Raw genomic sequence first — 14439 nt, 5'->3', positions numbered from 1 at the left:
AAATGTCTTTGATAGAATTCAAAGGCCTTAAGATTTACAATAAAAAAGGGAGCCCCCGTTGAAAAATTTTCATGAGCCTAAGCCCTGCCATGGGAGCTTATTAAAGGAACAGACTCTCAGCCCCTGAGATTTTTATTCAACCGATTTGGGAATCTGAATTTTCAATGAGCACCCAGGTGATTCTGAAAGTATGTGCTCCAAGAATTACACTTAGAGAACCACTGAATTAGCAAAAGATATAAAAAAGGGGGTAAGGACTGACCTGGCTTCCTTCCTCCCACAGATACTTTCTTTTTTTTTTTTTTTTTTTTTGAGACGGAGTCTTGTTCTGTCGCCCAGGCTGGAGTGCAGTGGCGCAATCTCCACAGATACTTTCTTTTAATTTTTATTTCAGTCATTTTTGGAGAACAGGTGGTTTGTGGTTACATGGAAAAGTCACTTCCACACATATTTATTGAACCTTTGCTATGTCCAAATACTTTGCTACATAACAGGGATACAATGGTATATTAGTTTCCTGGGGCTGATGTAACAATTTATCACAAACTGAATGGCTAGAAACAACCAAAATTCATTCTTTCAGAGTTTGGGAGGCCAAAGGTCCAAAATCAAGGTGTCCGCAGGATTGGTTCTTTCTGGAGGCTCTAACGGAGAAACTATTTCATGCCTCTCCCCTTGCTTCTGGTGGTCTCTAGGAATCCATTGTGTTCCTTGGTTTATAGATGCACTCTACCAGGTTCTTCCTCCATCTTTACATCACCTTCTCTGTTTCTCTGTATGTCCTTTTCTGTATCTTATAAAGATATTCACATTGGATTTAGTGCCCACTCTAATCCAGTATGATCTCTTATTAATTCTTACTTTAAATACATCTGCAAAGACTCTATTTCCAAGTAAGATCACATTCTGAGGTTCCAGATGGAGATGAATTTGGACAGTGGCAGGGAGATGACACTATTCAACCCACAACAGATAATGAACCTAAACTTAGCTGGTCCCTGCCCTCATGGAGCTTATAGTCCAGTTGGGGAGATAGCTATTAACCAAGTAATCACACAAGAAATATAAAAGTTCAACTGGGAAAGTGCTAAAAAGTGAAGGTGCATCATGTTGAGAGGAGCCATGTGTAATCCATCAGTCAAGTGCTATTTTATTTGCCCTTACTCTTCATTTTTCTAACTATTACTTGATACTAAGGGTGCCAAAGGAAAAAGAAGTATAAGGTCTAATCTCCTGACTTCAGGAGGCTGACAATCCATTTAGGGTGATGGAGCTACTATAATAGATATTAACCAAATATAAAGTAATAGCCTATGTTACCCAACAAAGTACCAAACTGCATGGTAATATAAGTGCAATGAGTATTCAAGAAGGAGCAGGTACAGAAAGATGGGTAGTTTTTATTTGGGCAGAAGAGAGAAGATTTTTGTAAAGGTAAATATTTCACCTTCTCCCTGTTGTAATTCATTACCAGCCTCACGGTTTCTATGAGAGTCATCAAGACACAACAAATGCAGTAAGCCACACAAGGGTTAGGTGCTAGAGCAGTCATTCTAAAAGCTTGGATGGATAGCTTTTACTGCCACCAAATTCATGGCTTTCTACGGCAATAATTTCCATGCCCTGCAGCTGTGCTGTTAGTAATATTCCACTTAAGTCAATTAGGGGACTTTAAATATTTGATCTAATTCAATACCAGCCCTCCTTGGTCTATGGGTAGGTCTAAGATCATGCCTCACACATAGTAACAGCATAATAATAAATGCTTGCTGAATTATTTAAGTAAAACAAGTCTACTTAGGCAAAATTTCTCTGTGTGTGTCTCTCAATAAAAAAAGAAGAAGAAAGGGCAGGAAAAATTTGGAGAACAGGAAAAGTTCTGCTTTCAATATTCTCTAAGTATATTTTTGTTTTATATTCTTTTGTTCACTAATTTAAATCCACCTACCATTTATAGATGATTTAACGTGCCCTAAACACTTTACTAATGCTTTACATCCACTGCCATACAAACATCCTGCTAAGAGATGTTATTATCCTCATTTTACAGAGAGATCATTCTGAAATTGTAAGCCAAGGCCTCCTGATCCTAACATTTATGCTAAGCTCTCTAGACCTCTGTATCTGGGGAGGGGGACAACCTTCAACATATTTAATGTTAATAACTATGTCAAATTTGGGCACAGTAGTTGTGCCCAAAGAGGTCTTATAAACCTACCCACTATTTCAGCTCCACTGTGAGAATCCTATTGTTTCCTCTTGCTTCTGTCTTTTCTATAATGAAACAGATTCCTTTTACATTTCTTAACTTTGACTTCTGGCTTATTTTTCCTCCCTTTTAGGGCTGTCTTCTAAGATTTTTAACTATACACTTTCCTCATTTAGAAGCCTCTTTCAGTTCGGGTTTGTCAGTTGTAGGATAACCCTGGCTCAATCCCCTTCTATCTTGAAGTGGGAATTTATAATCCGCATATTCCTATATCCCTTGGAGATGAATAGTGGGCGGGTCTGAATCCCAAGCACTGAGAACCTTTAAGGAATTGTTTCTTAAGGAGATTTAGGGGCACAAGAACAGACCACATATGTTGAGAGCACTAAATAACCCGAAGACAACAAAGGTCCCATTTTGAGCACTGCTTTTAGAAATAACAGTATCTTGGTTACCCATGAATTGCTTTTCAGTGAGCCAGACTGACCAATGTTTTGCCTGAATGTCCCTCAGTAAGTCTGCCTATGGGGAGTTTGTACAGAGAAATCTGCCTCTGAGACGAAACTGACAATTTCTTTCCTGGGCAGTTTAATGTAGCCTGTTATTGCTATGCTAATGTAGCCTCTGTTACTACTGAGTGGACTTTACAGAATGCTAAAATGTGTGGAGCTGCATCCTATAAACCAATTAATAATATTTGCTGGAGTGCAAAAGCCATCAATCTACTTGCCAACTAACCCAACCTTAAGCGCACAGTGGACTAAGAAAAGATGAATAGTGTGGGAGGTAGACTTTGGGGAAAGGGGGATGGCATCATTTGAGCATCAAGAGTTACCCACCAATCTTGTAAGGAAATAAACTCTTCTTCAAGAAAATTATACCATCAGCATGTCTCCTTAACTATCCAAAGAAGAGGGATTCTTAACCAGCTGATTCCAGAATTCTTTTTCACTCAGCAGCAGGAATATCCCAATATGGAGAATGGGTGCAAAGGCAGTTTTAGACTTCATATATCCTACACCTTCATCATTTCAAACATACCCACATTCTCATTAAGTACATACTTTGAAGGTAAACATTTTTTAAAAGAAATTTATTTGTAATTTTGCTTTCAAAAATATGTGGCTACAGGTCACTCATTTAATTTATCATTGATTATAATGTCTCAGAAATCATCCTACATTCTCTGGAAGACTTGAAAATTATTTTCAACCATAACAAAATATAATAATGAGTAAGGTTGTCATAATGTTTCATTTTGTAAATGTGTAAATATACATGTAAGAATTTTGATTTTGCAATTTTGTTTTTGTATTTGGAGACATTTTGTTTTTAGGATTTAATCATTTTAGTAAGACCTTGAGAAGGTCGTAGCCCCAGGCATTTTATCTGCTGGATGCAATAGACAGAATAGCCCTGGATGGGTGCCCTCTTTTCTCTTCAGTTGATGACTATAGCCATTATGATTTTCTACTAAATAATCTTGCTCCTATTTAATGTTTTCCAAACAACCTCTTGTTTGTAACTTGACCATCCAAAATCTTTCCTACACAAAGGAAATGTGCTGAGCAATTAAATATGGTACTGTATATAATAAATGTGTGTGCGTATAAGCATTACTATCTATAAAATTTATTGAATGGTAACTATGTCAGGCATGACTTTATTATCTCCCTCTATATGTCTTTGTGCTTTATAGAAACAACTGATTAAAGGGAAAAGAAAAGAAAGAACAGAGATAGAGATTAGAGAATGAGAAAACTAGAGATGGTGGAGTATAATGGCTTAGCATTGGATTTCTAGACAGAGATTCCAAGGTTCCACTACCAGATCCTTCTCTACTAAATTGCAGTACAACCTTGGGCAACTTATTCAACACCACTGAACTTTGGTTTCATTATTTGTAAAATAGAACTACAAATAGAATCTAGTTCAGACAATTTTTATGAAAATTAAAGGATCCAATATATTAAAAATGGGACCTGACAATAATGAATACTTAATAAATATTAATCATTATTATGAAATCAACTTGAAAAATTAACGTGAAATTGGAACCCCTTGAGCCTTAATTCTAAGCAACATTTTTGGGGCCAGATCCAAATAAATCAAAAACTTTGTCTAGGATGTTATCATGCAGTACACTCAATGAAGAGGAGAATGTTGACAAGTTTAGCATTTGGGCAAAGTCTTTTAATTTTCCATGATTCCAGTACTTCATTTTGTTTCTGTTGCTTTGAAGTTAAAACATTTTAAGGCATTTTTCTTCCCTTACTCTTTTAAAAATGCAAAACATTAAACAAAGGAAGAAAAATACCCTCCATGGCTTAGACATTCTAGAGGTCACAGAATCTTCAAAGTTTCTCAATTGTGGGCCAGCTGCTCTTCCATCTCCCAATACAGAACAGATTTTCAGCCCAGAATTCACAATGTTCCTTTCATGTCCTTCATTAAAGGATTTTTGCATGATAGCAACTCCAGCTTCATTTCTCTTTTTTCTGTTTTGGCCAGTATCTTATCTGGCAGCTTTATCAGTTAAATATTCATTGGTCAAATTAGAATTCAGCCAAATGCCTTCCTATTTAAAATGGCTGGGTGAATATAGTGATCATTTGTCAATGTCCCCTTCTGAATTGTGAGTGAGATAGACCTGAACACATTATTTGAGACAGAAAATGAATAGTTTTCGCTGCTATGGTTACAGCTAGGGTAGGGGTAGTTGTTTACAAGTTATCTTGGTTTTCAGACCCTATACATGCACATACATGCTTGTGTACTGAAGTCCTAGATATTCTAGTAAACTACCCATTTCAAAGATTCTATCCCAATGTCTCTATTCATCCCCTTATCACTGTTAGATTATTTAACATAATTTTCTCTTCAGCAGTTATAATTTCATATAACTTTCAAATGAGATATCACAGATATCATATGGCCACTATCCTCAAGTGGTCTGAGAATTAACAGATTTTTGCTTTTGTTGAAAACTCATTTCTCAATATCATAGTTTGTTTCCTTATTCTTAAATAGTATCTGTTTAAACAAAAATAACCTAAGGAGAATAGTTCAGCAGTTTATCAGTTTCCTAGATGAGCCAGACTCAGTTTCAGTTACTGTTGCTTGCAAGTGAGAACTCCAGAGCTACAGAAACCAAGTTTGGCAGATTAAGCGACAAAAAGCTCATATTAAAATATGTACAGCTCCTCCCCCGCCCCCCCGCCCCCACCTCGAGAGTCACTGGGAGGGCCAGAAAATTTGCCTTAATCCTGTTTCCAGGAATAACATCCTAAATTGCTCTACAGAAGCAGTCTGATAAAAACAAAACAAAACAAAAAACCTGCCTCCATCAAGCTCTAGATGCTACAATTTGTGTCTCTGCTTCTTGAACACCAGGAACTCAACTTTACTGCAACCACATTGTCTGCCACTCCAATGCCAAAGTTCTATACAGGGCATCAGTTTGATAACCAAGGAAGTCACATGGGATGCTGTCTTTGCCAGGAAATGAGTTCTACCCAATATGCTAGTCACTTCTAATTTTAAGTTTCATGGGTGTGTGTTTGATTGGAGGAACCAAGTTACCTAACCACACCCCAGCTGGGAGAAGAGGCTGGGAAATGAGTTGTCTGGCTTTTACAAGGAGGAAACACTCAAAAAAAAAAAAGAAAAAAAAAAAAAAAAAAACCTTCCAAAAACACATAGTAAATGACTATTATAAATGCAAACTGACGTGTATATAATGGTCTTTTCAGACAGTCTTTTAGTTAAAATAATTAGTTAAATCAACCAGTTAATCAATTCAAGCAAGGAATAAGTTTTTCTTGCTTCTATCTAAGGCCAATTCTTGTTTTCTACGATATTCAGCTTCTCTCAGTTTCTTAAAAGCTTTGCTCCAAAAGCACATCAGAAACCTTACTCATTTTACCAGATTATTTCCAACAGCATACAGGCATGCTGCTATTTCTCTCATCCTAAAAATACACAGTCAAATACTTTCCCATCTTGCTGCCACTTCTCCCTCCAGGTAGTGCCCTCTCACTACTTCCCCACTCTGTTACTCTTTGCAGCAAACTCCCAGATAGAAGTGTCCATATTTGCTGTTGTCCATTCATTCCTTTCATCCTATCTGTAATACACTTTTATTGTGCTTTGGCTTCCACTGCTCTATAGAAATTGTTCTTGTCAAGTTCATGACTGACCTTCCATTGCTAACTCCAATTGATGGTCATTTCCTAATTTTTGTTAGAGCTGGACTGTCAGAAGCATTTACCCTCCTCCTTGAACAACATATTAATTTGGCTTTCATCTCATCATACTTTTCCATTTTGTTTTGTTTTGTTTTTTTCCATCATATGGGCCACTTTTTCTCAGTTTTCTTTGCCTTTTCTTTTCAAAACCCTAATGTCGGGAACGGAGCAGGAATCCGCATCTGGGAACAGAGCCCTTTGCTCCTCCCTCAGAATGAACGGAGACCAGAAATCAGATGTTTATGCCCAAGAAAAGCAAGATTTTGTTCAGCACTTCTCCCAGATCGTTAGGGTGCTGACTGAGGATGAGATGGGGCACCCAGAGACAGGAGATGCTATTGCCCGGCTCAAGGAGGTCCTGGAGTACAATGCCATCGGAGGCAAGTATCACCGGAGTTTGACAGTGGTAGTAGCGTTCCGGGAGCTGGTGGAGCCAAGGAAACAGGATGCTGATAGTCTCCAGCGGGCCTGGACTGTGGGCTGGTGTGTGGAACTGCTGCAAGCTTTCTTCCTGGTGACAGATGACATCATGGATTCATCCCTCACCCGCCGTGGACAGATCTGCTGGTATCAGAAGCCGGGTGTGGGTTTGGATGCCATCAATGATGCTATCCTCCTGGAAGCATGTATCTACCGCCTGCTGAAGCTCTATTGCCGGGAGCAGCCCTATTACCTGAACCTGATCGAGCTCTTCCTGCAGAGTTCCTATCAGACTGAGATTGGGCAGACCCTGGACCTCATCACAGCCCCCCAGGGCAATGTGGATCTTGGCAGATTCACTGAAAAGAGGTATAAATCTATTGTCAAGTACAAGACAGCTTTCTACTCCATCTACCTTCCTATAGCTGCAGCCATGTACATGGCAGGAATTGATGGTGAGAAGGAGCATGCCAATGCCAAGAAGATCCTGCTGGAGATGGGAGAGTTCTTTCAGATTCAGGATGACTACCTTGACCTCTTTGGGGACCCCAGTGTGACCGGCAAAGTTGGCACTGACATCCAGGACAACAAATGCAGCTGGCTGGTGGTTCATTGTCTGCAACGGGCCACTCCGGAACAGTACCAGATCCTGAAGGAAAATTACGGGCAGAAGGAGGCTGAGAAAGTGGCCCGGGTGAAGGCACTATATGAGGAGCTGGATCTGCAGGCTGTGTTCTTGCAATATGAGGAGGACAGTTACAGCCACATTATGGCTCTCATTGAACAGTACGCAGCGCCCCTGCCCCCAGCCATCTTTCTGGGGCTTGCGCGCAAAATCTACAAGCGGAAAAAGTGACCTAGAGATTGCAAGGGCGGGGAGAGGAGGCTCTCAATAAATAATTGTGTAACCTTAAAAAAAAAAAAAAAAAAAAAACAAAAAAACCCTAATGTCTAACCATTAGTGTTCACAGGGCTTTCTCTCTTCTCTGGCTACACATTCTTTTATCCAGGTCTGTAAGATGTATTTGTGTAAATACCATCTACACACCGAAGACTCCAAATTTATAGCTCCAGAATTTTCCCCTCTGAATGCTAGGCTTATATATATGATTCCATGATAGCTTTCTTAGAAGTATAATAGGTATTCAAATGTACACAACCAAAACAGAACTCTTGGTTCTTACCTTCTATAGTCCTTCTTTCTACATCTTAAAAAATGAAACTAACTGCTCAGGCCAAAAATTTTGGAGTCATTTCTCACTCCTCTTTTTTCATACCCTATATCCAATCCATTAATATCTGTTGACTCTAACAGCAACAGATATCCAGAATCCAACCTTTTCTTATCAACTCCACTGCTACTACCAAATTTAAAACACCATCACTCTTCACATTGATCAGTACAGAAGCTTCTTAACTTGCTTTTCTGCTCCTATTCCTGTATCTCTACAGTGTATTTTCCACACAGCGGTGAAAGTAATCTTTTGAATATATAATGATTTTATTACTACTCAAAATCCTCATCACTTTTAGAAAAATTACCAAAGTCCTTCCTCTCAAGAGTAAGCCCGAGGTGCTGTGTAATTTGAATCCTCTCAAACCTCATCTCCTAACATTTCTTCTCCCACATTCAGTTTCCTTCAGTCACATTACCTTAAATTATCCTTAAGGGGGGAAACATACAAAAATAAACAACAATTCTTCCAAGAGTAATGACTCAAGCTCAGGATTTAATGAAAATCAAGGTGAGGGGATTCAAGAAAGTGGTCATGGAGAGGTTGACATTTGAGCCATGTTTTAGGAATGGGTATAATGTTGAAAAGCAGAGCTCGGAAGATGGAAGATATGTTTGGATGTGTTATAGCAAGCAAAATAAACTGAGCACCAACTATGTCCCAGAGACTATGGGGTATAAAAAACTGAGTGCAGGTAGGAGAACCTGTGTACACCTGGGGTATATATGTTCCTGGGTTTCTGGGGAATCCTGAGCATCTTTAATGCAAATAAACAGTTGTCTACAACAGTTAAGGGAGAAGAAACAACATGATATCCAGCGAGTGCACTAGCCAATGGCAATGCATAACTTCTCTTCTTCCACCTTCCTCCACTCTCCCATCGTGTTTAGTGCTCAGCAAATAAATTCTTAAATGATTGTATTAATGCATGCACACTTAATGTGTGCCAAGTACAATCTAAGCACTGGGTACAAATAATTTTAGAATTATTAAGAAGTAGAAATTGGCTAGGCGTGATAGCTCACCCCTGAAATCCCACGCAGCACTTTGGGAGGCTGAGGTGGGCAGATTATGAGGTCAAGAGACAGAGACCATCTTGGCCAACATGGTGAAACCCTGTCTCTACTAAAAATACAAAAAATTAGCTGAGTGTGGTGGTGCACACTGGTAGTCCCAGCTACTCAGGAGGCTGAGGCAGGAGAATCACTTGAACCTGGGAGGCAGAGGTTGTGTTGAGCGGAGATGGTGCCACTGCACTCCAGCCTGGCGACAGAGTAAGACCCCATCTCAAAAAAACAAAAAGTAGAAATTTCTCCAGTATCCTCAATGGGCTTGCTTACTCGGGGTAATAGGCTTAAAATAATTATAGAAATATAGAATGCCGAAGAGAGGGCTTGTTTGGGGTAAAAGAAAGATCCTGTAGCACTACTCACCCTGTGCAAGCACTGCTCACCCATGCTACCATCCAAATCCTATAAAGCACGATTCTTTTGAGCTTCAATTACCTGTCTCCTCACTGAGCCACCATTGCAAGTGTTTCCTTCATGGGATCAATTAAAATACTCACCTCAAAAATGTGTTTTGGCAAAGAGGGTATTTGAAACAATGAAAATAAATTATATGGGTATGGATTGGTGGATGTCAATTATAAAACCAGAAGTTACAGAACATATCATACCCTAAACACACACACACAGATGGAGAGAGAGAGAGAGAGAGAGAGAGAGACTTTGGTATGCTTTGATGTTTTCCAAAATTTCAAAAGTGTATGCTCAGTTTATAAGGGGCCAGTAAATATTATTTGCCTGTCTATTGTAAGAGTGAAAGCCATACTTAGATATAGATATATCTTAGAAAAATATTCTAAAGCACATCATATACAGAAGAGGGGAATAACTGCTTCTTTTTATTCAGTGTTTACTTTCTGCCAGACAGGGCTGAACATTTTATATGTGCAAGCCCAATTAATTTCTCAATGACACAGATTACCAAAAAAAATGATGCTTAAGTTATGATTTGCCATGAAGTAGTCCAAGTAGAGAGTAGCCGACAAAGCAGTCCAGCATGGAGGCCAATGTAGAAAATGTGATTCTTTTGTCCTTCTAGCCCCTCAGCTACTCTCCCATGTCAGGCCTTCACTAGACAAGCTCAGAGAGATTTAGAGGTCTCCCGACAGTGGTCAGGAGGCCTTTACACCTGTGTGCAAAGTCGGGAGTGTAGTAGAAACTGGGAGATGACCTGGGGAGAACTGGGAAGCTCTGCTATGCAGACCATCTGGGAGGGGAGGTGGAGAGCCTCCCCAAAGCCAGTCCCATCCCCCAACATCTTCTGTGGCAGCCTGGGTGAGAGGCATGGGGAGAGTGGGGAGAGTGTGGAGAGGCTGGAGCCCAGCTGAGAACGTAATATACTCTTTCCTTTTTATGGATCTGTAGGAAGATATATTAAGGGGTCAAAAAGATCCATCCTACACTATTTAAGGGAAAAAACTCCTTGCTGGAGACAATCTTTAGCAAATAAATTCTTAGAAATTCTTTCACAATTTCATATTCCCTTTCTGATGGGTGAGGAGCAGGGACAGGAATAATCTTCAGTTTATTCTGTCACATTCTAAAATGTCTGTTACTCAGTGCTTCATGTAGAAGGGATGTGGTTGCCTACTTGCCCTGATTGGGAAGTACCAAATTAACATGAGATTGACAGTTTAACTCTCCTAGACTTCAAAAAAGCTTTTCTATGCAAAAATGTGGGAAATAAAAAAAAGTATCACCTCAAGTCTTACCAGCAAATATATTATTGTAATTATAGGAGTAGAATTAGAATAATCTCTCTTTAAATTAAAATCCTGGTTCTCTCTTTTTGCCATCCCTATTATAAATCTGTAGCCTCATTTGTTTCTGGGCTAGGAAATTGTAGCAAGTATCAGGTGGGAGAGAAGTACCCTTTTTACTGTGCCCATAGTGAGTGTAATGATGGCTGTACTCTTTGTCCCCAGTGGAAGTCCCTTGATATATATCAATGAAGTGATTTTTTCCTTCCCAGGGAGGAGGTGATACTGTGAACTTGCCACTGTGATCATTAATACTTAACAAGACCTTCTCTTCCTTTACCAAAGACAGCCCTGGGGACCATTCACAATGCTTTGTAGTGAAGAATGAAATTAACCTTTTGTAGAGAAGCTCACAGGTCTATTAGAGAACTCATTATGCAGGGACTGGCTAGAGAAAGGGTCTCTATATAATCTCTTAGGCAAATAAAGTAACTTAATTCAATATTTGAAGTGTTAACAGATCTTCTCACAATTGTAGTTTAATTGAACCTGCCCCTGTCCCAAGTAACACGTGGACAGGAATAACAGAGTCTACAAACCGGTCCATATTGGCCAGTCTCAATTGACAAGTCACATTCAAGGACACCGACTGAGTACTTCAGTAAAGCATTAGGTGCTTTGGGGAATGCACTGATGAACAATGACTGGCAGGAGTACCCTTGTTCTCCTATGACAGGCCTCATGATAAATACCAATACTGTGAAAGAACTGCTCCTTCTCAGACACTAAAATACATGGACCATGTATTCCCATGGAAATATCTAATAATGTGGAAAGAAGTATACATTTCCCTCAAACACTATAGACTTGCATAAGCTTAAGTCCTGTCACTTGCATAGCAAATAAATTCTTCTCTAATTCACAAATTCAACTGTGACTCCAATCAGTTCTGGGGAAGAAGGAAGGGAATGAAAGTTAGCAGACATCAAATATCTACCTTATACTGGGATCACACAGAGATATCTAATTTAATGAATGCTGGAATCCAATGTGGTTCATATTGTCATCTCCATTTTACAAATAAAGAAATTGAAAGCGTTCAGGGAGGTTAAAGCAGCTTGTTAAAACTCACACCTTAGAAAACTAGAGTTGTTAAGTCAGAGATTCATAGCCTTGTGTTTCCATTGTTCTTCAACTTGATTTTCGAAGGTATGGAAAAAAACTTCAAAGATGTCTAATGTAAACAGATGTTTGTATTTCTTTAGAAAAGAAGGGTTCACAAGAAGTTGGATGTTCACAACAGGACTGCAAGTTTGGCTTGGTGTACCTAGAAATTAATCCTACCCTAACAAGCAAACCTGACAACTCTTCTTAGGCTTTTCACTTTTAAAACAACAATGATATGTGTAAGAAATGAAAGCATGGCCGGGCACAGTGGCTCATGCCTGTAATCCCAGCACTTTGGGAGGCCGAGGAGGGCAGATGATGAGGTCAGGAGCCTGTCCAATATGGCAAAATGCCATCCCTACTAAAAATACAAAATTAGCTGAGCATGGTGGCATGCGCCTGCAGTCCCACCTGCTCAGGAGGCTGAGGCAGGAGAATCACTTGAACCTGGGAGGCAGAGGCTGCAGTGAACAAAGATTGCACCACTGCACTCCAGACTGGGTGACAGAGTGAGAGTCCCTCTCAAAAAAAAAAGGAAAAAAAAAAAAAAAGAAATAAAAGCATTAGGTTATCCCTAGTTTGTTTGTTTTTTTAATTTGTGTTTTTTATCAAAGGAATGCATGTGCCAAGTTTAATGTCAAGCAATGCTTGAAAAAAAAAAAAGCTTCCCCTCCTCCAAACTTCTCACTTCTGCTCTCCACAGAAACCACTTCTACCTCTTTTAGATGTTCTGCTACTCACTATAATATTGCTACATAGCATGGTTTACTGCTGTGTTTTTGATTTATTTTATTTTAGAACATTATTTATTGAGAAGATTGTGAATAAAATTTTAGGTTGCCAACACCATACACATATGCACATGCTTTACCTACCCCATATTTAAATATTATTTCCTTAAGATAAATTTTTGATATATTATATACTCAGCACTACCATAGGCAATTTGGGAATATAGTGGTGGCCATAATAGACCAAGTTCTTGTCCTCATGAAGCTTATATCTTAATGAGAGAGACAGACAAAAACAAACAAACGTATACTATCAGACAGATAACAGCTAGGGTGAAAAAGGCAGGGTAAGGGGATAGAGAATGGCAGACAAGCAATGATGGTTTCAGTAGGATAATTTTTGTTTAAATCAAAGTTCAATATTTAAATTATTTTGACTGTAGATTTATTTTACACTGAGCCATATGCATGATGACTACATTTCTTGTACAGTTTTTGTTTTCTTTGGAATTAATCCTTGCCTTGGCAAAAGAGTTGGGTGGGGCGTTGGTTTGCCTCTCTTTCTATTACTAAATCATCAGCAGAGTCTCTTCCAGGGTATAAAACGCTTCTCACAAGGACCCAGCAAGCAAGAAACCTACCAGTTCCACATGTTGCCTCCTGTTGGCCCACATTGTCATTTTGCCACTTTCCTCCATCATCATCTTGAGAAATCCTTTTGCCTCTCTCGTGTGCCAGATCTCCTCTTTCCTTATCTCATCTTCCTCTCTTAGTTTAGTCCCTCCCTTTGATGGGACACATCTCCTCCAGCAGTTTCCTAAGAAAAGGTGCATGGGTGGCAATTTTATTCTGCATATTTTGCTTAAAAACATCTTTATTCTACCTTCACACTTGAGTGTTAATTTGTGTGGGTGAAGTATCTTAAATTGAAAAATATTATTCTTTAGAATTTTGGAGACATTGCTCTGTTATCGTCTAACTTCTAATGTTGCGCTTGAGAAGTCAAATGCCATTTTGAATTTTTAATCTTTTCTGTGCAGACTTTTTTTTTCCCCTTCACTAAGACTTTTAAGATGGTTTCTTTATTACTGGTTCTGTGATGTTGGAACAGGGTGCCTGGATGTAAATACGTCACCACAAGGTCCTAGCTAGGTACTCAAAATCTGAAATTCATGTCCAATTCTGCAACATTTCCCTTGTATGATTTTTCCTCTTTTCTGTTTTGTCTCTCTTTCTAGAATGCTTATTTGTCAGTCATTGTATCATTTGCTTATTTATCAGCCATTGTATCATTTTTCCCTTTTTTCTTTTTTTGGTCTCTCTTTCTAGAATGCTTATTTGTCAGCCATTGGTTCTCCTGATTTGATTCCTTAAATTCATTGTCTCTCTCCTTCTTCCTTCTTCTCTGTTCTCTTTTTGGGAAATTTTCTCAACTTTATATTTCACCTTTTATATTGAATTTTTCCCATATTTTTAATTTTGGGGGAAAGTTGTAAGATTTGTATAGTAAACACCCTCTTACTTTTGAATTTTAAATGTTCCCATGTTAATTTTTAATTTTCAATATATTTTTATAGTTCTCTGGGTATTTCTACATATAGCATCCTGGTATTCCTTCATGCATGAAACATTTTCTCTTATCTCTCAGGAATTTGTTTCCAGC

General features: G+C 38.8%; 1 protein-coding gene across 1 annotated transcript; it reads left to right on the top strand.

The window, feature by feature from the left end:
• The first annotated feature begins 6616 nt into the window (after positions 1–6616).
• Positions 6617–7822, top strand: LOC126937977 (farnesyl pyrophosphate synthase-like). The gene has a single exon (XM_050761971.1). It carries the CDS (start codon positions 6671–6673, stop codon positions 7730–7732), a length of 1062 nt encoding a protein of 353 aa, XP_050617928.1. The 5' UTR covers positions 6617–6670; the 3' UTR covers positions 7733–7822.
• Positions 7823–14439: the final 6617 nt, after the last annotated feature.

The sequence above is a fragment of the Macaca thibetana genome, chromosome 15 (genome assembly GCF_024542745.1).
Source record: "Macaca thibetana thibetana isolate TM-01 chromosome 15, ASM2454274v1, whole genome shotgun sequence".
Lineage (NCBI taxonomy): Eukaryota > Metazoa > Chordata > Mammalia > Primates > Cercopithecidae > Macaca > Macaca thibetana.
This window is presented reverse-complemented; position numbering and strand designations above follow the sequence as displayed.